At 40.6% G+C, this 24,062-nt stretch overlaps 5 protein-coding genes across 7 annotated transcripts; 3 read left to right on the forward strand and 2 right to left on the reverse strand.

Moving 5' to 3' along the window:
- Positions 1–967: 967 nt before the first annotated feature.
- On the forward strand, positions 968–5,672 carry cd151 (CD151 molecule). Of its 3 annotated transcripts, XM_079275751.1 has the most exons (9): positions 968–1,097; positions 1,927–2,011; positions 2,592–2,783; positions 3,455–3,529; positions 3,944–3,964; positions 4,321–4,425; positions 4,641–4,796; positions 4,914–5,000; positions 5,153–5,672. In XM_079275751.1, the coding sequence occupies exons 2-9, from the start codon at positions 1,928–1,930 to the stop codon at positions 5,210–5,212; spliced, it is 780 nt and encodes a 259-aa protein (XP_079131877.1). In that variant the 5' UTR covers positions 968–1,097; position 1,927; the 3' UTR covers positions 5,213–5,672. The 3 variants fall into 3 exon arrangements, with proteins under 3 accessions (XP_079131877.1, XP_079131879.1, XP_079131878.1); XM_079275753.1 differs by lacking the exon at positions 4,914–5,000; XM_079275752.1 differs by lacking the exon at positions 3,944–3,964.
- Positions 5,673–5,755: 83 nt separating this feature from the next.
- On the forward strand, positions 5,756–8,610 carry gatd1 (glutamine amidotransferase class 1 domain containing 1). Its single transcript, XM_079268800.1, has 7 exons — positions 5,756–5,907; positions 6,097–6,173; positions 7,535–7,640; positions 7,737–7,844; positions 7,930–8,021; positions 8,104–8,197; positions 8,288–8,610. Exons 1-7 carry the CDS (start codon positions 5,859–5,861, stop codon positions 8,401–8,403), a joined length of 642 nt encoding a protein of 213 aa, XP_079124926.1. The 5' UTR covers positions 5,756–5,858; the 3' UTR covers positions 8,404–8,610.
- Positions 8,611–8,763: 153 nt separating this feature from the next.
- chid1 (chitinase domain containing 1) lies at positions 8,764–13,036 on the reverse strand. Its single transcript, XM_079268785.1, has 12 exons — positions 12,596–13,036; positions 12,246–12,389; positions 11,342–11,474; positions 11,213–11,257; positions 10,990–11,096; positions 10,850–10,911; positions 10,656–10,745; positions 10,443–10,544; positions 10,165–10,314; positions 9,387–9,467; positions 9,249–9,291; positions 8,764–9,148 (listed from the first exon to the last, which is right to left on the reverse strand). Exons 1-12 carry the CDS (start codon positions 12,701–12,703, stop codon positions 9,050–9,052), a joined length of 1,164 nt encoding a protein of 387 aa, XP_079124911.1. The 5' UTR covers positions 12,704–13,036; the 3' UTR covers positions 8,764–9,049.
- A 267-nt stretch (positions 13,037–13,303) lies between these two features.
- ighmbp2 (immunoglobulin mu DNA binding protein 2) lies at positions 13,304–19,771 on the forward strand. The gene is made up of 16 exons (XM_079268763.1): positions 13,304–13,466; positions 13,977–14,059; positions 14,212–14,381; positions 14,477–14,672; positions 14,755–14,852; positions 15,023–15,186; positions 15,344–15,544; positions 15,643–15,790; positions 15,879–16,053; positions 16,531–16,713; positions 16,811–16,929; positions 17,015–17,109; positions 17,341–17,464; positions 17,544–18,362; positions 18,442–18,641; positions 19,317–19,771. Exons 2-16 carry the CDS (start codon positions 13,983–13,985, stop codon positions 19,512–19,514), a joined length of 2,967 nt encoding a protein of 988 aa, XP_079124889.1. The 5' UTR covers positions 13,304–13,466; positions 13,977–13,982; the 3' UTR covers positions 19,515–19,771.
- On the reverse strand, positions 19,772–23,903 carry LOC306777610 (zinc-binding protein A33-like; the record flags this gene model as incomplete). Its single annotated transcript, XM_079268773.1, has 6 exons — positions 19,772–20,339; positions 21,501–21,619; positions 21,695–21,717; positions 22,572–22,802; positions 22,975–23,070; positions 23,514–23,903. The coding sequence occupies 6 exons, from the start codon at positions 23,901–23,903 to the stop codon at positions 19,789–19,791; spliced, it is 1,410 nt and encodes a 469-aa protein (XP_079124899.1). The 3' UTR covers positions 19,772–19,788.
- Positions 23,904–24,062: the final 159 nt, after the last annotated feature.

Genomic DNA, 24,062 nt, shown 5'->3' on the forward strand with positions numbered 1-24,062 from the left:
GCATCACATTTCGTTGTTATGTATGACACTCGCATCATCTGGATCCTGTAACATGTTTGCCATTTTGTTGGCACAATTTGTCACCGTAGCCAAAACACACTCAGTCACTCAGTTTATCAGGTATGCAGTCTACGGCAGTCGTGCAAAAATGTTACCGTCATGAATGTTACAGTGATTTGAGAGGTTTTGATTCAACTTTACAGTCATTTTTAGGGTTGTTGTTTGTGGTGCTGTTGAATTGTATTGCGTTATAACAAGAGGTGTGTCTAAAAAGGCAAGTCAATTGATTTAGGTCAGTTACTAATTATTTGATCGACTAATTGTCTCAGCATTAGTTTACTGTCATGGATATAAAAGGGATGTACCTGATAAATTTGAGTGTAGTTCATCTCGTATCATTTTTTACTTAAACCTGAGATGAAGCCAGGCAGCAGGATCAACTGTGTAAACGAGGAGAAATGTCGTGGCTTCTGCTGCGCAATGATTCAATCATTTTCTTCCTTTCAGGATGTTGGTCTCCCAGCATGATCGACAATGTGAAGATGCACTTTTACTGACTGACGGCATGGCTAAAAGAGGCTGCTGCACATAAACCGAGGACGAAAAGGCTTTTGAATAAACTTTCAACTTTGAGCTCTAAGCTCCTAAGGTCACTTAAATCAGGTCACTTACACAAACATCCGCATTTTTCTGAGAACAAATTCACTGAACAGTATCCGTTATGTTTGCCTATGTTGTTTTGTATCTTTATAATCGATCAAATAAAATGCATTTTTGCTGACGCCTTTGTTGTCGAAGTCTCTTTTTTATAAACTCTTTGAGCAACATCTTACAAGCTGCACAATAGTTCTAGAGCTCATATGCGTGAGAAACCAGCGGGGGCAGCCATGTACTCGATATAGCTTGTAGAGGGGTGAGCTGGCTGTTGTGCCAAAAGAGGACCGACGCTCGAGTAGGAGGCGCTGGTCTGAGTGTCAACTGAGGACTAACGCTGTTGCAGCTAACCTTCAAAGACACATTGACACCGGGGTTGGTGAGATCTGGGAAGACATTACCTCGATAATATACATCCTACGGGGCCCACCGTCTAAAATCAGGTAGGAGTATTTTAGTCTCAGTGGAAAGGGAGAGCAGTTTTTCCATGACAAAATGAGTTTAAAATAACTTGTATTACTATTGGGAAATGTTGTTTTGCTGCTGGACAATCACATTTGACTCTTTCTTGATTTTTGTTTTTTTATGTATAAAATGAGCGTTCACTGATGCCTGAAATCAACATCTCTCATGATGCTCAGAGTCTCAAACCTTTCTTAAAATAGAAGCAGAGGGAAGTTCACTTCAGGTTAGGATAAAAACAGACGCAGACTTTGAATTCATAACGTAGAGCGTTAAAGTCAACAGTATATCACTCGCATGTGAAACGATCCGGTTAACTTACTTGGATGGGGGAAATATATATCTGACTGCTGTGTGACATGTGAGACAAGTTCTTAAGTATGTTTTCCCCAAAACACATTTGATTTAATTTTTGAGCTCGTGCCATAGCTCTGTAAATACCACCTGTTTGAATCTGTTGAATGTCACTCAAAGCAAACACATATAAAACCTTAAAAACACATCAGAAAGTGTCATGTATGCCATAGTTGTGTGTTAGAACGGCGAAGTTTCAATCGGATAGAGCACTAATAGAATTTAGCATGCCATCATGAGAGGATAAAATGGTCAATTGTATGATCGTATTCTTCACTATAGTAACAAATCGGTGTTGGAGGGTATGACCTGCTCTCTGAGCATCTTGTGTTCATTCTGTAGGTGAGGATTCAGCTCTAAGCTAATCTTCTCCAGACAGTATTTCATGAGGTAAAGCTCTCCCTCTGTGTGAACACTAACCTGCGGTTCACTAACGTGTACATTTCTATATTTCAGAATGGAAGCTCAGGGTGAAAGAACACACTGCTGTGGGACAATTTGTCTGAAATATCTACTTTTTCTCTTTAACATTCTTTTTTGGGTAAGTTAAGAAGGAAGTGTGAAGACTTTATCTGTATTTAAGACAACAGTCTCTCTGGTCAGAGCTCTATCGACTAATCGAATAAGTATTAGTGACATAGTAATTAACTTTTACCTAAACGTTAAACTTGTTCTTTGCTTCAAATGCCACAGAGATTTACAACATGGAATCACTTCACAGCTCCCACAATTTCTATTGTTTCTCATAGCTGGAAAACCAACTTATACCTTATGTATCTTCTATAAAAATATGTCATATTATGTGCTATATAGTTTATATAGACTATATTTACAGTACAATGTTGTGTCTCCAATGCACAAAATGTTACAAGAAACACTTCAATTTTCCCTTTCTCATCTTTGATTTTCTTAATTTAAGTTTTTAATAAGTTATTGTGTAGCCATCTTGTACAACGAAGTATGCACTCAGATGAATGTCTTTTGAGGCTAACAGGGAAAGCGTAAGGCGTTGTCTTGTTTGCATCACTGGAACATTTTAAGAGCCTGCAGAAAAAGAATAATGTGCTGCATTCTTCATAGCATCTGGTTTGAGTTGAGCTGATACCTGTGCGTTCTTTCAGCTGGCTGGAGGGGCTGTGCTGGCAGTGGGAGTGTGGGCAATGGTGGAAAAGAGCGACTACAACAGTTTGTTGAACTCCAGCTTCTACTCAGTCTCAGCTTATATCCTGATAGCTGCCGGCATCATCGTGATCGTGACCGGGATCATCGGATGCTGTGCCACTCTGAAGGAGATGAAGAGTCTTTTGATTGTGGTAGGATGGATCAGACACAAACCACTGCCCTGTGACAGAGAGATGTTTATTTCGCCCCACTAAAGCATTAACCCCATTCAATGATGTGGAATTGGAAAGTAACGGCACTTTTGAGTTCCTGTTTATACACACACAACCTGGTCTGAGTTTGCGTGTTTGGAGAGTTAATCCTTGGTGACCTTCTGTCTCGTCTGCCTGCATTCAGTGCAGCTCATTATGTCAGACAGGCATGACTGTCAAATATAACAGACAAAGCCATGCAGAGTGTGTCTTTAAGAGTTTAGATTTAGAGGTGGGCCTCATGCTCAAGGAATGAAGGGCATCACAAGCGGCTACTTGGACTGAAGAGTGTGTGAGAGAGACAGACGCATGTGAGAGGATATAATACAGAAGCAAAAGCTCTGTGACGTTATGTTTATTTCCATATTCAACGTGATCTTTGTAATGAGTAGCTTCCTTTACCACAGTTTAATCAGTTATCCTCTGGAGTAAAACAAATATATATATATATTTTCTTTGTCATTCACAGTGATGTCCAACGCTTATGTCATATCTAAAATAATTTCATATTTTAGCTCAGAAATATACTGGAAAAATGCAGGATTAATATGTTACGCCCTCAGTTTATTCACAGCTGTGTTCTTTTTTTATTTCATGTCCCTCCTCGACAGTATTTGGTCTTGTTGCTCTGTATCTTCCTGCTGGAAATCATTGCTGGTGTGCTGGCTTACGTTACCTACCAAGAGGTGAAGTGCTTTACCTTCTGTTTGTTTGTCTGTCTGTAAATATTTTACCAAAGGATAGTGACAGATATTAGTTCAATTCAATATAATTCAAAGTCTTATACGGCGTGTGATTGTGTGTTTTGTATTCTAGCCATTCATTTTCAATTTCACTGCAGCAACTACAAGACACCCCTTTTTTCTGTATGCACTTAATGTGTATTTCTGTCATTCCACAATCCCTTAATGTGATTTCAAACACCAGTCCTTGTTGCCCATCATTTCTATTTAAATCTTTTTTTACCAGCCATAATATGGCTCAGTCGCTGCACTCTCTGTTGTAAAATCTTCTCTGCATTCCTCTCTGTGCATGCTCTTCATTTGTCCTGTTTTCCATCCTTCTCAAACTCTCTTTCTTCCCCCCTTTTCTTGCTCCAGTGTTTCCCTTTCTGCTATCAGGTAATCTGCTGCCACCTGTTTCCATTTAATATCAAACTGTCTTTCTAACAGGTTGATATAAATGGCTTGTTTGCACTTTGTCAGTGAGGCAACAAAACTATCTTTATTTGTAAATTAATTTGAAGAATGCTCATGTAGCGCAGGGAGCGGGGTCAGAGAAGCTATGCTTACATACAGTATATATATGTATATATATATACATATATATATATATATATACACATATACATATCAATTATGAGTTATGTGAGGACATTGCACAGGTACAGAGGAATGTTGAAACTCTGGCTATTTTTATTGATGTGAGGAGATTAACAGATTATAGTGGAACCTAAATGCAGTTTTCTGTCTCACAGCTGGACGAGGAGCTGAGACATCATCTGAAGGTGACAATGCAGGAGAAATACCAGCAGCCGGGGGAGGAGAGCGTCACACAAGCTGTGGATAAACTTCAGCGGGAGGTGTGGAAGTGATGCTAAATGTTTAAATCACAGCTGAGTTAACTGCCAGACTGATAAGAAGTAATACTTCAGCGGCAGGTGTCAGTTTGATCAGATAACGTTCAATTTGAAATGACAGTTTGGACCCTTTAGTCTGCATGTGAATACAATTCAGTCTTACCATTGCCTCATCATTTTTCTTTCTTTTGTTCCTCCCTGCACCGCCTCCCTCTCAGTTTAAGTGTTGCGGCAGTCATAACTCCTCAGACTGGAGAGACTGTGTGTGGATCCAGTCAGCAGAGAATGAGCGGCTTGTTCCTGATAGCTGCTGTAAAAGTCCCAGTGAGCTCTGCGGGCGCAGGGACCACCCCTCCAACATCTACAAGGTGGAGGTAGGGCGACATGTCAGTTTGGCTGTCAATAGATGTTACATTATAACAGTATCTCAATTTCTTTCCTCTCTTAAATTATAACAGTGTTTTAATTTATTTCCTCTCTCGTGCTCCCAGGGAGGCTGCATTATGAAATTAGAGGAGTTCATCCTGAGTCAGTTGTATATTATTGGCGCAGTGGGCATTGGGATTGCATTTCTACAGGTAAAGCATTAACCACTGAGTATAGAACAAGTTGATATCAACATGTCTTTTAATGTTGTGCAAAATGCCAGCAGCTGAACTGTGAACAATGGTTGTTTGTTTCTATGTGCACTGGGGAACTAACAAGTTCCTTGTGTCTTTTTTTATTTCAGCTTGTGGGGATGATGTTTACTTGCTGCCTTCATCAAAATTTGAAAGAAGATCCATACTGATTTTTGACTTCGTTTTAATATCGCAAAATGTGTGACATCATGAATTGTAAAATATTTGGTAGGTATTTTAATAGCCCAGCTATTCATACAGTTCTGGATGCTGTGAAGCTGTTCACTCAAATTATGAAACGGTGAAAGTATGCACACTACAGATGCTGTAATGCTGCCGGGCAGCAATGTTCTTTTTCTGCAGAATAGCATTGCATGTTTTAAATATCGTCCCTTTTATATTAAGATCATGATGTTTGGATGAACTTGGATGAACCAAAAGCACATTTTACAGAGCAGAGAAATATGAGAATGCTGGGGCTAAATTTGCAATAGTTTGCAATAAGTGTTGGTCTTGTTGTTTATCTTTTCTATGTATCAGTGTCAACCAAAATTGTAATTAAATAATGAATATATCAAAAATATGTTTTCTTTGCCGAAATGCAAATAAATAATGCTTTCACTTTCCCAATGACATCGTATCGTATTTCTGTGACGGTGGACTTTTATTCTGAAATCTTACAGCGGATGTTGTTGTCAGCTGACATTACTTCCTCCTCGCGGATTTCTCTTGAATGATTTCGCCCACAATTGTCTTCTTATTCATTTCAAACAAGCGAAACATATTTGTTGTTGAGGGAACACGAAGACAAATGAAATGTCTGCGAAACCAACGTGTTTGATTGTGGCGAGTGCGTCTCCTCAAGGTGGGTCCATTAGCGCGTGCTAGTTGTCACGTGACGTTATATTCATAGACTGGTTATAATGTAACGTTAATTAGTGTGATGAAGTGACGTGCTGAGTTCACTGACACAGTTTTGTATGAATTAGAGCTCAGCTACGTTTGTGTTGCACATATGAGCTCAGGTTTAAACTGGTGTGTTTTGTTTCTTCAGGGGTGTCAGCGACGTCTTTCCATCAGTCCTTCAGCCTTTGTACCTCTGTGTTTAACCTCCAGACAGCCACACCTGGGGTAAGACCATTCCTAGCTCAACAAATACCCAATAAAATAGATTAATTAATTGTTGGAATGCTGTTAAGCATTCCAACAACTATTGTTATCCTGTTTCTTTATTCAACTTCTATTTCTTCCATGCCCCTCTTCTCCTCCATTTTTTAAGCTACAGAAACCGTTCAACTATTAAAATGTTCAGCTCTTTCACCAGAGGTGTGCTATGACTTTTTATATTTCTAACCTTTAAACTTTTTGAATTATTAAGCTTTTTATTTTTTCAATAGGATCTCTATGGAGAATATTTTCAAATGGCTTCAGGCACACAGGTGTTTGTGATTGAGCCAATTAGTGATGTTATAAACTCACAGACACACGCGCACATACACTCCTCTCCCTCTCTCTCTCTGTGTCTCTCTCAGTCAGTCATTCAGGTCTTCGGGATCTTCAGAGGTCTTTCCCCCCTCCTGATGATTATGTCTCCTCTCCCTCCCCCACCCAGTCCCACCCTTTCAAAATAAAAGCCTCATGGATTAACTGTATTTAAACATTTCGCTCAAAATTAGGCTTTTTTGTTGAAATAATGAATGCTCTTACTAATACTGCGACAACTACTACTACTGCGAGTATTACCACTACTACTACAACTTTTGCTGTTGCTACTATTACTACTACTGCTACTGCTATTACTGCTACGATAAATATTATTACTACCACTACTGCTATTACTACCACTACCACTACTATTATTACTGATACCACAACTGCTAATACTGCTATTCCTGCTACTACCAGTACTAATAACCAGTACTAATACTACTACAGCTGTTAGTACGACTGCTGATACTACTACTTCTACTACTTCTTCTAATTACAAATACTTCGACGACAACTTATACTGCTACTGCTACTACAAATATCACTACTGCTACAACTAGTACTTATTCAAATGCTACTCATACTGCGAATAATACTTCTACTACTACTACAACAAATATCACTACTGCTGGAATTCTTTTAAGCTACAGAAACCGTTCAAATATCAAAATGTTCAGCTCTTTCAGGAGCGGGGTGATATAACTTCATATTTGTAGTCTTTCAACTTTTAGAATTATTCAGCTTTTTGCAATTTTTTTTAAATTGGATATCTATTTTCAGCAATGTTTTTGAGATTCATTTCAGCTTTCAGCATTCCAACGCATTTTCAGCAGGAAATGCATTTTCTAGTTTATCATGATCTACAAATACAGCTGTAATATGAATAACACTAACATTTCGATTTGTCTTTAACTAGTTTGGCAAAGGAAATCGTATGAAACGTCAGCTCAGAGTAACAGAGCGATGAGATAGATTATATCATAGATTATTTATTTTACTTGCAGGGGAAGCCGATAGACTTTGTTGGAGTCGATGAAAGCACTGCTCGATGGGTGCAGGACTTCAACCTGAAACCCTACGCCACACCAGCCAAACTTGAATCTATAGATGGTGAGGATATTTATGACTTCGTGGTTATTTAGCAGTTTTAATGGTGTGCCGTTTGTCGGACTCTGCTCAGTTGTGTCTTGATGAACCCCTCTTCAGGCGCTCGATACCAGGTGCTGCTCATCCCGGACTGTCCCGGAGCGCCGAATGACCTGGCACACAGCGGCTCGCTGCACCGCATTCTCACACACTTCATCTCTCACCAAAGTGAGTGCAAGGATATATATTTAAAATCTGTCAGTGTGTAATCCATGTGTCCGGTGTAGAGATTGGTTTGTGTCTCTGTGTGCAGAGCCTGTTTGTGCAGTGGGACAAGGAGTGTCGGCACTGTGCTGTGCCACTGAGGGACAGAAGTGGATCTTCAATGGCTACAGCTTAACAGGGGTTAGTCTTCCTCAAGTAAACATGAAGGCAATATTCCCAAATATCTTTATGTGGTAATAACAGCGACTGTTTCTACTGAAAGCCGTCAGTGTTTGAACTGGTGCGGAGGCCTGACTTTGCCAACCTGCCCTTGGTCGTGGAAGACTTTGTGAAAGACAGTGGTGGCTCATACACAGGTGAGCTGACCTGCAGAGCACAGACAATAATTGGAAAATACTTAATCAGCATTTCTAAAATCCTCTCATGTGTATCTCTTTGTTTTTCAGCAAGTCAAGAAGATGCGGTTCATGTAGTAATAGACAGACACCTAATAACTGGCCAGAATATGCAGTCAACCTCACTTGCTGTAAATAATCTGATCCTGCTGTCGAGTGCCAAATAAACACAAGTTTACCATCAGGAGCATTGAAATTCGACTGCTTGGTTGTTCCACATTTATATTCATGTAATTAAACATTCATCTCAGACAAATATTGGCAGATGCTGGGTCAGAACCGATGTTTGGCAACACTGTAAATACAACTTCATTACTTCTCAATGCTGTTATTGTAAACACAATGAATGGCACACAATCAAATGTCATGATTTAAAAATACGAGAGAGAAAAAGCAGTTTTGAGGATGTTTAAAGCCAGAGAAGGATGCGTCTTCACAGCAAGCAAAGCTGCATCCAAGAGCAGACATGTTTGTGGGCAGTGGAGAGCAAAACAGCAGAGAGGCTGCTGATGTCTGTGGTACGTGAACAAGAGAATATAACCTTTTATTCAAAAGTTATACAGATCATGCACCCTCTGTTGTTGAAGGGAGACGAGTCACTGCACTTTGACTAAACTGTACAAGTTGATTTTTCTTTTTTCCACAATATCACCGACGATGAGGAATAAAACATACTGAAGTACCTTGTGTCTGCTGCTAGTATCGTTTAAATCAACAAATCCCAGATTTGTTCACGTAGAGAAGATTTCTCAACACTTTCATGACCAAAATCCATGTGCTGCTGGTCCAAAGTCTTCACTATCAGTCCAACTCTCACAGGAGATCATAGAAATAGTCCAGTCCTTGTCCTAATTCCCATAAGGAAATTCCTGTTCCCAGTTCAGTAGCTAAAGAGATCCTCAGGAAGAGTGACTGTAAAAAAGTAAATTAAAAAAAAAGTTAGTCTCCCCATGTAGCAGTAAACATAATGAAAACACTTCTTTAATAATCTTAAAATGTGCTAAAGACTTACCTTCAGTGACGGATAGTACACCACATGCTTAACTGCATTGCTCCTGAAATGAACGTCACAGTTATCGTTAACAGATGCTGTGGGAAGTTTAAAATTGAAGCCATAATTTGTTGACTTTGAGTGGAGTTAAATCAGCACCTCTTGTAGTTGAAATAATGCTCTGCAGAATATTCGTCCCAGAGAAGCTTTGGCCTGTTTTCTCGCAAAATCTCGATGTACCTTCAGGAAATCAGAGACAAATGCAAGACCCTGTTCAAGGACCTTTCCTGTTCTCGTCCGACTATGACTTCTTGGCTTGTTGCTGTTGTACTGTCTGACCCAAATTTGCAATTTCGTAGAGTTAGAATAGTCTTGGTTATTTCAAATGAAACTAAATAACCAAGAAAGAAAATCTAAATCATGTTTTTGTTGCTTTTTAGTTGGTCAACCGGATGTTTTATTCCCCCAAATTTTAACTTTGATTGTTGCTTATTTGGTCATGGGTATTTTATTTTTTAGAAATAATTAGGAAAGCTTTCAGGGGCTGTAAATGGGAACTCCAGTGATTTTACAGACTTTAACATCTGGGGGTGTGGAGTTTACCAGACCTTTGTAGCCTCCTCCACATCACTGGTTGATGCTAGCGGCTTGAGGCTACATAAGCTGCTACTTGCATAACATACCCAAATCTACAACTTATAAATGTCAACTTGGGCAGTTTATTTTCTGAAAACAAGTATATTATGAAATGATGGGTCATATAGGCACCAAGGAAGAAGAAAGTGTAGGAAAAAGACGATATCTCTACGATCAATTCTGATTTATCTTTTGAAAATCATGCATCAGGAGTCAGACAATGTTTACCACAATGCTAAATCAGATTGAAACGTAAAAATGTAAATAAGGTATTCCAGCAGTAGTCACAGTACTGTCTCACCTTTCTCCCACGATTGGCTCTGTTCCCTGGCTTGCATAATCAAGGCCATACAAATTGAGTCCAAGCAGGATCTTTTCCCTCCACTGAGTGTTGGGAGCAAGTTGTAGAACACAGTCTCTCACCCAAGGCAGCGGGGAGTTCGGGCCCGGTCTATTATAAATTTAAAAAACACAACATTGCCTGCATTAATGCTGTGCATCTTCTTGTAGCTGTCAGTTGCTCTGCTGTCACTACCTGAAACATTTCCATCGATAGACCTCACTGTGTCTGACACTCACCTGGTACCACTGGAGTACTCGTACGTCATCAGGCTGAATCCATCCACTACAGGGGCCAACTGCTCAAACTCCTCCCTGCCAAACATACCCGGCTCCCCCACACTGATTGTGATGAAAAAAATTGATTTAAAAAAAAAATCAGCACCAATTTCGGTGCACTTTGAAAAATGTTTAGCTTTTGTAGGCAGTGAAAGAAAACTCATTTTCATTCACCTCGTCACAGCAGGTGGGATGACAAGAATGCAGTCTAATCGTTTTGCCTTCAAAGTCTCACATATGTGCTTCACCATATGGACCAGCTCCCTGTACAGAGATTTTACACATTTGATTATTTTGTATTTCCGTCATCACCTCTGACAAAAGAAAATATGCTGATCAGATAAAGGTGTGTCAACAGAATAACTCACTTTCTTTTTTTACCTCCCAGCTGGCTCCACAACTCCAACGCAAAACCATCGAAACCTTCAGTCTGCAAGCCACAACTTCATTAGACGCAGGACAAACACTGTCGCTAAGGGAGTGAAAGCTAAACACAACACTTACTTACCTTTGCAACATCCACTAGCTCACTTCCCAGCTCTTCAATTTCATCTTCACTCCCCAGCACACTTGTGTAATCCTGGTAAGACCAGCCATCAAATAACAGCCGAGGCACTGAGGGTAAAGAAAAGAAAGCATCGAAAATGAATAACTAAACAATAGAGACTCATCTGAAAGCACTTGCACACATTAACAGTTCTGCGTTGTGGGCAGTGGGGACATCTACTCACCCATCCGGACTTTTTTGTTTGACTTGCGTACGCCTTTGACCCAGCCTGGACAGACAAAAAGATCCCTTTATGCACATTAATCACTCGAAAACAACTTCCACTTGACTGTCAGTGACGTGGAGGCTTTACCTGGGTCATGATCGTGGAGTCCTGTAACGTCAAAGGTTTCGGGTCCCCGCCGGCGCAGCTGAAGCCAAACTGGACACACTGACGTTAGTTTAGCACCAAACGTCTTGGCAACATCATAACCGTGGGAATTCCACTGGAAGATGGGGGGGTAAATAAGACGTGCAATTTAGAGATATTTAGTCAAAACAAGCTACTGTACACACAAACAATGTCTATGTGTATGTTGAAGGAATTATCTTTCACTGCAATCATTCTTCCTTTCTATACCGGCAGGAAAGCGATAACGTCCGCATACATAAGCAGTGTTACGAGGGTTACTTCTAAAGATATGGGCCAGAAGTGAAAATCATTTTCATTGTTCAGCTTCATCACCTCAGAAAATAAAATAAAAAGACCATCACAATTCACAGACACTAAATTTACCATCATATAAGACGAATGAAAGCCGTAAATCTATATTGTAGAGAACCTGGCATCAGCAAATATTTGGTATTTGTGCTTGAAAAAAAAGAAGTTAAATAATTAATTCATCATCAATGCAGTGACCAATTAATTCTCTGTGAATCAATTAATAAACTAATAGTTTCGGCTCGACCAAAGTTATTGTTTTTAGTTTGTCTCCAAGAAATTGGAAGTGTGCACGGGCCTTCACAGTTGAGTATTTTTTGTTGAAGTACTTTTATCGTTACTTTGCAAAGTAACAGTCTGACACACGAAGACGGCGTGTTACAATAAACAGATACATTTTGGGAGGTACTTAATTTGACTAAGAAAACCACAGGGACAAACACTTCCAATGTACTCGTGTGCATGTGAGTGTTGCATTGAGACAGACTTGAAATAATCTGAACCTTTATGCTGTGTTGTCAAATGTTGAACAGCAACATGTATGCCGGTGACTTACAGGGGTGACATATCCGAGCACCGGTCCTTGAAAGGTTCTCTTGATCTGAGCCGAGTGTCTCTTCTCCTCCTTCACTATGTCTTTCCAGGACGGGTCTGACACAACGAGGCCTCTCTCCAACACAGACAACTCAGCTGGAGATGTCTAGACAGTGAGATCAAATGAAAAACTGCACATTTCAGTGACAGATGGCCATAATCGTGACTGATATGACGGTTGAGGATCAGGGCCTCTTCCTGGTTCTAGACCAGTCCAGTAACATATGCCAGACAAACAGAGAAGGACTTGTATGACCTGAACTGACAGCATAACACAGTTTACACAAACATTCACCCATGAAGTATACTCACCTCAGTCTCAGCTTTGTGCGACTTCTTTGCATCAGTTTTTGAAAGAGTGGCACTGACCAACAAGCTGCAGCATGAGATGGCGTGCAGCAGGAATAATGTCGTTCTCATTTCTAAAACACGCAGTGAACAGGAGTGGTGAAAGCAGTGGAATATAAAATTGGTTAGCTCGGAGTCTGCTGGTTTGCAGTGCAAGTGCTTCCTTCTTGACAGAGATCTGGTAGATTAGAAACTAGCATATCCTGCTTCGCTTTGAAGTCACACAGAACCACGAGCCAATACTCCGCTCATACTGCAGAAATATAACATGTATTATTGTAGCGACCCTGTACAGTGGGTTGCCTGTTCTGTGTCGGGAGCTAGTGATTGTGGCGTTAGACCGGAACCGGAAGGAGAGTTGTTATTGTTGTGAAAAACACACTAGTCGACAGACGAATAATGTTCGCTAAAGTTGCTCGGAAATAAGAGTGACGGTTCTGGTGAATAAACCTCTTGAAAGGACCCTGTCTCCGACTCTGTAAGTGCAACATTACATTATGAACAGCCCTGGTTTTGACTGTCGGGCGGGTTTTGTGCCAGTTTGATTGACAACTTAGCTCAGCGTGTTTCTCGAGCGTCAACGAAGCTGCTGTGTGTGATTGTCAAAATAAAATGTGTGTGAAGGGAAGTCATCTGAGCAGTTAGCTAGGTGGCAGTGTAGCTAGAAGGCTGACAAGCTAGCTAGCATAATGAAGGAAGACGACATGAGTCAAACAAACACACTGGTGTTGTGCGTTTGAAGATATTAGCAAGACACTTGTAAGAGCTTAACATCAGCTTTTCTCTCCTCAGCTGTTCTCTACTCAGATAATCTAACTGACATCTTCATTAGCAGGTGAGTGTCCTTCTGGCTTTTGTGCTAACTGTTGCTAAAGTAAGAGTGCAGTGTAGCTAGCAAGCTAACGTGAGCATTCATGAAGCGTTAGCATATATCTGTCATGTATACTCATGGTGGAAGAAGTGCATAGGCTTTATAACGTTACTTAAGTAGGAGTAACACACATTTACCCAAAGTAATGCAACATAACACATAAAACAACATTATCTGAGAATATAGTAGCATAGGATATACTCTATTAAAGTAGAAATACCTTAGAGCTGGACTTAAGTGTGGTGCTTGAATAATTAATAAAGTAGTATGTTATATTCCACCACTGGTGTGATTTGCCCCTTACCTATCCTTAAATTACAACATGTGTTATCAGTCAAATGTGAGCTGGTGTGTGTATATAACATTACAACTGAACAGCAGGTAGTGAGTAGGACCTCTTCTGGTTTGTCTCTAGCTTCAGTGAAGTAGCTCTGATCTGTTCTGTAACACTGGTCATCTTTTGGTTGTTTTTAGTGAGTGATGGCGGTTGAACAATTTGTGTCAAAGACACTCGAGCTCCTACAGGAGGAGAGGGATGCTGAAATAGAGGAGACCAGGTATGTAACATAACATCCAGACTGTGATACTTTTCTTCATTTTTTCAGCAATTTTTCTCTGCACTTCAATGAATGACTTTGGTCAAGCTTCAAAAACACAGGATGCTGCGTCACGTAATGGCGTTATAAAATGTCTTGTTTTTTGCCTTCAGGATATGGCAGGAGAACATCTCTCTCAAGGATCTTCAAAATAAAGGAGTTTGCCTGCTGAAATTGCAGATAGGAAGTCAGTCCACAGGCCTGTACGGCCGCACAGTCATCGTCCTTGAGCCGAGAAAGCATCTTGGGTTCTCATCTCTGCCAAGCAACAGCTTTGGACCTGGTGAGATGGAAGAATAAAACATGGGATCTGTGGGTTTTCTTTGTGACTTTAGCTTCACATTTTGCTTCATGTGACATCGATGTCTTTTGTTACAGGGGACATAGTTGGCTTGTATGACACCGGTGGATGCACCCCGGCCTCACAGATTGGCACAGGAATAGTGACGAGGGTCAGCCAAGCTTCTATAAACGTGGCCTTCGACGACTTACAGGACGGCCTCAGCTTTGATACGGATGCGCTTCACAACCTCTTAAAGTTGGCAAATGACGTCACCTACAAACGGATGAAAAAGTGAGTTTTTATATAAGAACGATACAAGTGAATTATGAAAACTTGAAACAACTTATTTTCTCTGTGTTTCTTTTGCTTGCAGTGCCTTGAATACATTAAATGGATACCGCAATGGACCAGCTGCCAATCTGATAAATGTTCTTTTTGGAGACTCCAAACCGTCTAATCAATCACAGCCAAGTCAGTCACACTTTACTCAGCAAACATAATCAAAAGATAGTTGCTCTGTGAAATTGTGCTTGTTGGTTTGCTTTTACAGAAGTATGCAACATACTCTACTCTGATTTCAAAACATTGCATGAATCATACGATCCACGTACAATTCTTTGTATCCTATTTTGTTTCATCAGACGACGTTCAGTTCTTTAACTCAGACCTGGATGATTCTCAGAGAGAAGCTGTGTCCTTTACGCTGTCTCAGAGAGAAGTGGCTGTGATTCATGGACCACCAGGCACTGGGAAAACCACCACAGTGGTGGAGATCATCCTGCAAGCAGTCAAACAAGGCCAAAAGGTGCAGAAAGTTGATATTTATTAGTGTATATATATATATATGAATATGTGTCTCTTACTGATTAATGCAGTTACATTTACTGTGTTCTGTCAGTTGTCATTGCAGCATCTCAGTCTAGACGGGCTCATTTTCACATTTTGATTCTGTGTTTGTGCAGGTCCTCTGCTGTGCGCCCTCTAACGTGGCCGTGGATAATCTAGTGGAGAGGTTAGCCCGGTGCAAGGCAAAGGTGCTCCGGCTGGGTCACCCTGCCAGACTCCTGGAGTCCATACAGAAACATTCTCTTGACGCCATCCTCGCGCAGAGTGACAACGCAAACATCATCGCTGACATCCGTAAAGACATCGATAAAGCATTTGTAAGTAGTTTAGCGTGTGCGCCTCCTGGCATGTGTGCCATCTTGACTGACTTGTACATATAAAAACAATTTATTTTCTTTTTTTTTTCTTTTTCAAGATTGGAATGAAGAAAATGCGTGAAAAGGGAGAGCGGGTGAACTTCAAAAGAGAAATTGGGGAGCTTAGAAAAGAGCTCAAATCAAGGGAAGCAACAGCCATTGCCCAGATCCTAAAAAGGGCCGATGTCGTGTTATCAACCAACACAGGTCAGTATTGGCCGTGAGTGAAGGAAAATGTCATTCAGTCGTTGCAGCGATGATAAAAGACAATCACAGTGCACTTGTCTGTGTTTAGGTGCTGGTGGCGAAGGCCCTCTGAAGTACCTGCCGGCGGAGCATTTTGATTGGGTGGTGATAGACGAGTGCGCTCAGGCGCTGGAGAGCAGCTGCTGGATCGCCCTGCTCAGAGCACGCAAGTGCGTTCTGGCTGGAGACTACAAGCAGCTACCACCTACTATCAAATCACAAAAGTAAAGAAACTCCTCTTTTTTTTCATTCACATGCAAATAACATTCAAGATTTTGCATTTGTCCTGTGACAAAAATGTTAAAGAAATGTCCAAAGAGCTCCTGTAAACACATCAGAATATTTCTTCATTCATGAGTTAAGCTCTTAAATAACAACATGGGGTTTGGTTTGATCAGATTTCAATGAGGGCAACTGTCAACAACACTCATCCAATTTGGTTCAAATGCTAAATTCTCATTGGTGCAGAGAAAGATGTGACATCATCTTTTTCCAGTTGAGCCCAGCCCACGTTAAACCACTGACACGTTAAAGACAAATACAGAAATCTCTCACATGAAATAAAGAAAACTGTTCTAACTATGGCAGAACATGTGTGTTCTTGTCGGACCCCATCGACCATAGTGAGATTGTTTTTTTATAAGATCTTGTTTCAGATTTTTATAGTTTACCGCACATTGTTTTCGGTTTGTGCGCCACAGGGCTGCATCAAAAGGCCTGTCTCTCAGTCTCATGGAGAGACTCATCCAGATGTATGGGGACTCAGTGGTCCGGATGCTAACGGTTCAGTACCGCATGCACAGTGCCATCATGACCTGGGCCTCCAAAGAGATGTACCAGGGAAGACTAACGGCCCACAGCTCTGTAGAGGGACACTTGTTGAAGTGAGTGCGAGCTCGATGATGGAAAGTATGTCACGTTTGTATTTCAGTGAATGATAAATCATTAAAGTAAAAAAATCTGATGTCTTTGATGCTGAAGAGATTTACCAGGAGTCACCTGTGTTGAAGAGACCAGCACGCCACTTCTTCTTATTGACACTGCAGGCTGCGGTCTGAGTGAGATGGAGGTCACAGATGAGCAGTCCAAAGGCAATCAGGGTTAGTCATTTTTATTGCAAGAAATCACATTTCATTACAGTCAGTGTGTTGTGGGCTCTAACACGGTTGACTATAATTTCCTCAGGTGAGGTAGACATTGTTGAGCTGCACATAAAGGCCTTGACTGGAGCTGGGGTTAAAGCTAAAGACATCGCTGTTATTGCTCCATACAATCTACAAGTAAGTCAGTGGTTTGAGGGACTGTAGTGTAAAATGTTCCCACATCAACTAATACTACTGTACCGAGTCATAGCAATAATGCAGAACTTAAATTTCCATTTAAAATTTAAAAAAAAGAGATCTACACTTTCACGGCAATTCAAATACAATCCGTACAAAATCAAAATACCTTACAGCTGTGTCTCAAAAGTAGTAATTGACTTGTGTGTTGACGTGTTATCTCTGTAATAGGTCCATCTTCTGCGTCAGAAACTTTCTGCGAGGCATCCAGAGCTGGAGATAAAGTCCGTGGATGGATTTCAGGGCCGGGAGAAAGAGGCGGTGGTGTTGTCGTTGGTTCGGTCCAACAGAAAGGGTAACTTATTTAGCAGTTTCAGCCACACCGTGATTGTGTGCAGCAATCATTCATGTATTTGTTCATTCCTTTATTTTAGGGGGAGTTGGATTTCTGGCAGAGGACAGAAGGATTAATGTGGCTGTTACACGCGCAAGACGTCACGTCGCTGTTGTGTGCGACACCCAGACTGTCCAGAGTCATGCTTTCCTGAAGTCCCTGATCAATCATATGACTGAGTTTGGCGAGGTCAGAACAGCATTTGAGTACATCCAGGACATCGTGCCACAGAACTACACCCGTGACCACAAAGACACGAAGGCTAGTGCGTCTGCCAGCAGCTCCACGTCCACCAAACAGAAGGTTAAAGATCAGCCTCCGAGCAGGGCGAAGCAACAACAAAAGAAGTCCACTGGTAGCAGCAGTAAAGAAACTGCTGCTGGTACCGAGAAGCACACAACGTCCTGCATGACGGCACTGACGGAGGAGGAGCAGAAGAAGAACAGGTGTGCTGAGATCAGAGCGCAGGTGGAGAGCTTTCTAAAGGACTTAAGTCAGAAAGAACTACAGTTCCCATCATCGTTTAACTCTCATGACCGCCTGCTGGTCCACCAGATCGCTGAGGAGCTGGGCCTCGTGCATGAGAGTAAAGGGGAGGGTAAAGACCGGTGTATCATGGTCGCCAGGCCTCTGGTGTCAACACCAGCTGAGAGGCCAACACAAGAAGAAGAAGAAGAAACAATCCCTGATCCCCAAAAAGAGCCGCTGTGTCAACCTCCATCACACCTGAAAAGTTTACATTTGGAGCGGATGAAGAGGGAGCAGCAGAAGAGGGAAGAGCATGCTCAACAGAAACAGCAACAGAAACGCATCCCACCAGCTCCGGCACAGTCATCAAAGAAGCCCAAGCCTGCTAAAGGTTTGTGATAGAAACACCTCATTTTAAGTGTTATTTCAAGCCGTCTGCTCCAATTCGACTCTTAATATTTCTTTACCAGAAAAGACCCGAATGAAGGCCGGCGCCTGCGGCATCGCTGCTGCTGCAGCTCCAGACGATGACTTTGACACACTCATCAACGCTGTCATAAAGGCTGAAAGGGTGTGCAGCTTTGTCAGGTGTAAAGCTTCTTTGCTGACACTCGGACAGCTCTGCCTGTTCTGCAACAGGCAGTATTGTCTCAGTCATCATATACCAGAGGTAAGACAGGAACAGACCAACCAGATAGTAGTGTTTTAGTTTGTGTGTTTATTAGACCATGTCGCTGTATTAAATATGCATGGCAGTGAAAGGATGTACATTTCTTTTTTTTAAAGGCTGTGCATTGATTTCAGCACAAGTGACAGCTTAAAGGGACAGTTCACCCCAAAGTCAAACATACATATCTTTTGTCTTACTTGTAGTGCTAATTATCAACCTAGATTGTTTTGGTGTGAGTTGCCTAGTTTTGGAGATATCAGCCGTAGAGATGTCTGCCTTCTCACAGATATGATGACACTACATGGCCCTTGGCTTGTAGTGCACAGAAAGCTAAAAACATACATTGGAAAAACTCAAACAGCAATGTCTCTTTCCTGAACTCCTGACCCGATTACTCAGATAATCTAGTTTTGGAGATATCAGCCGTAGAGATGTCTGCCTTCTCATGGACTGACAACATAGCGCTAGGCTTGTGGGGGCTATTCAACTATGGTTGAAAGAAAATAGTTCCTACATGAAGCTGCTTACAAGGTCTGAGTAACCGGGTCATGACTTCTGCAAAGAGACATTGCTGTTGAGGTTTTCTAATGTATGTTTTTGGCATTTTAAGCACGACAAGCTGAGTGCCATGTCGTGTTTTTCTGATTTGATTGTCATGTTGTAAACCCTTTTTAGGTTCACGGCTGTGGAGATAAAGCCAAGTCTCATGCTCGGATGAGAATAAGCAAAGAAGGCGTTCTGTACGCAGGGAGTGGGAAGACAGACAAATCCATGGACCCCAATAAGAAAGCCTATCTGCAAAGGAAGCTGGACTCTAAATTGAAAGATATGTCATCACAGAGGAAACCAAAAAACAAAGAGAACAACAGTTAATGACAGCAAATGCACTCTGTAAATGAACATAACTAGAGACTTTGTTCTGAGCAAGAATAAACCGTACAAATGTGTGAAAACGTCTCATTTGATCAAATATACAGTGTGTTGCCTTTCTAACCTTCATAGTAAAGAGTGTGGTTTTATACAATTTGCTGCTTATTTTTCTGAAATACGTATTGAAACTATACAACTTGTTGGTTATTTTTATCAGTTGTAGCAGCACACTCAACAACACACACTCACTAAAGTCTTCAACTCCACTGACTCGTGTCTACTTTGCCTCCACTGTTACTGTCAGAGGACAGACTGTCAGTGGGATGGAGTTGTTTGCATTTTCAGACAATCCAGGAGAGAAGTAGGGAAACATCTTCTCTGTAAATCTATCTTTGAATGTGTGTATTACTGTCAAATCAGCAGCGTTGATGAAAACAACCTTTCCTTTGTCATAATCCAGCTGCACAGTAATCTTCTCAGGCTTCTGCTTCAACACCAGCTTGGTCCGAGGCGAGGTCTCAGCCCAGAATGAGTCCCCATTGCACAGGCCGAGCACCCAGAAACCCTCAGTGGGGTTGAGGAAGACGGTACTCTCCCTTTTGATGGACTCTCGGGCTACTCCGATGTACCAGTCTTTGCCCTGGCCCACCTCCACAGTCCAGCTGTGCTTCCCAGATGTGTAGCCGGTGGCTCCCAGCACACACACACGGCTGGTGCAGCGTTCAGGGTTGCCAGGTAGGACTTGCTTACTGCTGTATTGTACGCTGGTCAACTCTTCAGAGAACGTTAAGTTAGAGTGGGCCGTGTTTGGATCCAGAGTGATGGGAGCTGGAAGTATAAACAAAATTCAGTATGTTGTAAATACCTTTACCTTTAAGCCAGGGGTGTCCAAACTTTTTTCAAAGAGGGCCAAATTTGATAATGTGAAAATGCCCAAGGGCCAACAGTCCCTGCTGACATTATTTTAAACAATACAAGTAGCCTATACATACATTGTTATTTTATCATTTTATTTTCAATGACAGCAAATAGCAATGTAACCAAATGTAAGCATTCATGTGTGAACACATCTCAACAACTATTCTGCCTTTCTTTCACATCTTGAAAGTCAGATAACAAAGAACAAGCCATCTAAAAGCTAATTACATAGGAACCGATCAATATTCTCACCTCAAGACAATCTTAAATATGACTTAGTGAGGGTGATGAAAAGTTGTCTAACATTTAAATTCAACACACATGAAACAGGCTCACGAAAAAAATCAAGTTGTCTCTTCGTATCTGATGATAGCTCTTCAGTGTTACGAGCCAGGCAAACATTAGCAAACTCTGTCTTCTTCTCGGGGCAAATGTTTTCTGCTATTTTCATAACACAGTCTTTGATAACCTCACATTCCGTAAAAGGTTTGTCATGTTTAGCAATTACCACGGCCACTCCGCAGCTTACTTTGATGATGTTTTCATGTGAAAGGGACCGCTGCTGTGTGGCCAAGTTATCTTGGAGTTGCTTCACTTTTCTAGCACGGACGCTCTCTGATAGCTTGTTGTAGCATTAGCACGTTTGGTCTCGTAGTGTCTCTTTACATTATATTCCTTAAACAAGGCAACAGTCTCATGACAAATTAGGGAGACACAGTTGTTTCGGTTTTCGGTGAAAAAAATATTGCGATCTCCACCTCTCCTGGAAGCGGCGGCCCTCATTATCGACTTTCCTTTTTTTACTTGCCGTAGCCATGACAGTTCAAGGGTCAGAGCCAATTTCAAACAGCCAGACAGTTACAGAGTGGTGCTGCCACCATGAGGTAAAAATAGGAATTGCATGTTGAATTTGTATGATTTATTCATTCCGTTTTGACTGTGCTGGCGGGCCATAAATAATGCATTTTAAGACAGAAGGCGCGGGCCGTATAAAATCTGACCTCGGGCCGTGATTGGCCCGCGGGCCGGACTTTGGACATGCCTGCTTTAAGCCATTGTTTGCTCACCCACCACATGTGACGATGTTGGCCATCTTCTTCCAAATTCCAAACTTAAGTGATCCCAGATGCTTGGCAGAGTTGATCAGGATATCTCTGATACATTCTGGGTCTGGAATATTGCATTTGGCCCTGAAACATGTTGAAATCATTACAACATTGTCTTATGGAGACTGATAACGATAGCAGATAGTGAGTTATACATACCGTTTCTTCATCTCCTTGTAGTCCTTTAGTTAAAAAAGAAAGTATAGAAATACATCATATTAACAAAATGTTAGATGTGTAGTTCTATGCAAATCACATGTAGGTGCAAGGCTTTTTGAAATCAGCATTGATAAAAAGAGTAACGCCTGTACTTGAAATGTACACTCACAAAGGTGAGTGTACATTTTTTTGTATAACTTTTTCCAAAGTAACTTAAAAAAGTAAATAATTTTCTAAATAACTTAGAAAGTAACTTTTTTTTCGAAGTAACTTAAAAAAGTAACTTTTTTTCAAAGTAACTTAGAAAGTAACTTTTTTTTCGAGGTAACTTAAAAAAGTAACTTTTTTTCAAGTAACTTCAAGTAACTTTTTTTTCGAAGTAACTTAAAAAAGTAACTTTTTTTCAAAGTAACTTAGAAAGTAACTTTTTTTTCGAAGTAACTTAAAAAAGTAACTTTTTTCAAAGTAACTTAAAAAAGTAACTTTTTTTCAAAGTAACTTAAAAAAGTAACTTTTTTTCAAGTAACTTTTTTTCAAGTAACTTCAAGTAACTTTTTTTCAAAGTAACTTAGAAAGTAACTTTTTTTTCGAAGTAATTAAAAAAAGTAACTTTTTTTCGAAGTAACTTCAAAAAGTAACCTTTTTTCAAAGTAACTTAGAAAGTAACTTTTTCAAAGTAACTTTAAAAAGTAACTTTTTTTCAAAGTAACTTTAAAAAGTAACTTTTTTCAAAGTAACTTGGAAAGTAACTTTTTCCAAAGTAACTTAAAAAAGTTACTTTTTCACAGTAACTTAAAAAGTTACTTTTTTTCAAAGTAACTAAACTAAACTTGGTTTATATTGCCATGTGGTTGTGTAAACATAACAGCAAATGTACCTGTAGAAATGATAAGTCCTTTTCTCTGAGATATGCCTCAATATCACTGATGGTGGAAGAGAGGGTTTTGATCTGGTCCTTGATGTTTTCCAGCTTCTCACACATCACCTGGGTCTTAATTTCCTTTTCCTGTTCGAGCAGCTTCAGTCTACCGTTTTCCTCCTCCCTGAGGAATAGGTGTAGCTTCTGAAACCCCTCCTTAATCGCTTCCTCACTTTGATTAGCTTGGCTCTGTCATGTTGAGATAACTGGTTATGTTTGGCAGTAAACCAAAGGAATGTTTAGGTGCCGAAAAAGAATTTAACAAGTGATACTAGAAATTCAGAATGAACCTGTTAACAAAACCTCCATAAATACAAGTCAGAGTAGAGGTACAACAAAACTTTCAGTTCATAACTTTCACCTGTATATAGTTTTTGGTTTCCTCCCGGTCCACCTTGGTCTTGTTCAGTGTTCTGAGCTTTTTCCTTAAGGACTCCAGAATTGCTGAAATTTCTCTCTGAAATGATCAAATAAAGAATCGTTAAAAGTCCAAATCTCAAGCTGAAACAATGAATCTATTAGCCAACAAACAAAATGTATTATTGTATTATATTATATCTATAATTATTTTCAACCATCTTAATAATCAATTTGTTACTTTTCCTGTGCATTAAATCCTTGTAAACTAAATTCCGTTGAGTTTTTGACTGGTTGGTCTGGGAAACTGGGGTATACACTTTTTATAGACTAAAATGATTCATTATTTGATTGAGAAAACCATTAATATGAAATAAGTTATTTGCAGCCCAATTTATTCCCTTATACGCCTAAAAAAAGAAATGTTACAGCCACAGTAGCAACAAATATTTGCTCTCACAGATCACTGATTGTGTTTCTTGTGTTGGAGTAAATGTGCAGTTAATCCCTCTGTCATTTTCCCAGTTTCTATTTTTACTCCACCTTTTTCTGTTCTGCCGCCTCCTCCACTGGGCAGCATTCATGAACTTTATGCTGTCTTGACATTTGGCAGACAAGACAGATGGGCTCCAGGTCATTATGACAAAAAATCGTCAGCTTCTCTTTGTGAAGATGACAAACGTCTTGGTTCCCGATGGTCTTTTGCACTTGATAATTGTCCGCAGCTATCTTTAGTGCCAAATTGATAGGAGGCCTCCCAGGGACAGACACAATGCGACACACAGGACATTCTTTGCATCCTTTCCATTCCCAGAATTTCTGTAAACAAAATCTGCAAATATTGTGGCCACATTGTAGGAGAACAGGAAGGTAATAAATATCAGAGCATTGAGGACAAAGTAAGTCCTTTTCAGAGAATGAAATCGCTGCCATCCGGCTGAAGTGTTCCTGTACAGTGAGGTTACAGCAGCGCTTCCTTCCTGCTCTTCAGGGGGTGTGACTGCAGGCAGTACCTTCCCCGAAACCTTTAAATGTCGGCAAACTAGTACGACTGGTTCCATACGCATCAAGTATTGTTGTTAAATGATGGTA

The sequence above is a fragment of the Melanostigma gelatinosum genome, assembly GCF_949748355.1.
Source record: "Melanostigma gelatinosum genome assembly, chromosome: 1".
NCBI lineage: Eukaryota > Metazoa > Chordata > Actinopteri > Perciformes > Zoarcidae > Melanostigma > Melanostigma gelatinosum.

Excerpts from the sequence above, each read along its gene's own strand:
- cd151 (XM_079275751.1), top strand. The coding sequence starts at position 1,928 with ATGGAAGCTCAGGGTGAAAGAACACACTGCTGTGGGACAATTTGTCTG. Across the intron at positions 2,012-2,591 it reads TCTTTAACATTCTTTTTTGG|CTGGCTGGAGGGGCTGTGCT; the intron begins GTAAGTTAAGAA and ends GCGTTCTTTCAG. Across the intron at positions 3,965-4,320 it reads GTTTCCCTTTCTGCTATCAG|CTGGACGAGGAGCTGAGACA; the intron begins GTAATCTGCTGC and ends TCTGTCTCACAG.
- chid1 (XM_079268785.1), bottom strand. The coding sequence starts at position 12,703 with ATGAGAACGACATTATTCCTGCTGCACGCCATCTCATGCTGCAGCTTG. Across the intron at positions 12,390-12,595 it reads CGCACAAAGCTGAGACTGAG|ACATCTCCAGCTGAGTTGTC; the intron begins GTGAGTATACTT and ends CTCACTGTCTAG. Across the intron at positions 9,149-9,248 it reads TGTACTATCCGTCACTGAAG|TCACTCTTCCTGAGGATCTC; the intron begins GTAAGTCTTTAG and ends ACTTTTTTACAG.
- ighmbp2 (XM_079268763.1), top strand. The coding sequence starts at position 13,983 with ATGGCGGTTGAACAATTTGTGTCAAAGACACTCGAGCTCCTACAGGAG. Across the intron at positions 16,930-17,014 it reads GCAGTCCAAAGGCAATCAGG|GTGAGGTAGACATTGTTGAG; the intron begins GTTAGTCATTTT and ends TAATTTCCTCAG. Across the intron at positions 18,642-19,316 it reads TCAGTCATCATATACCAGAG|GTTCACGGCTGTGGAGATAA; the intron begins GTAAGACAGGAA and ends AACCCTTTTTAG.
- gatd1 (XM_079268800.1), top strand. The coding sequence starts at position 5,859 with ATGTCTGCGAAACCAACGTGTTTGATTGTGGCGAGTGCGTCTCCTCAA. Across the intron at positions 7,641-7,736 it reads CAAACTTGAATCTATAGATG|GCGCTCGATACCAGGTGCTG; the intron begins GTGAGGATATTT and ends ACCCCTCTTCAG. Across the intron at positions 7,845-7,929 it reads ACACTTCATCTCTCACCAAA|AGCCTGTTTGTGCAGTGGGA; the intron begins GTGAGTGCAAGG and ends CTCTGTGTGCAG.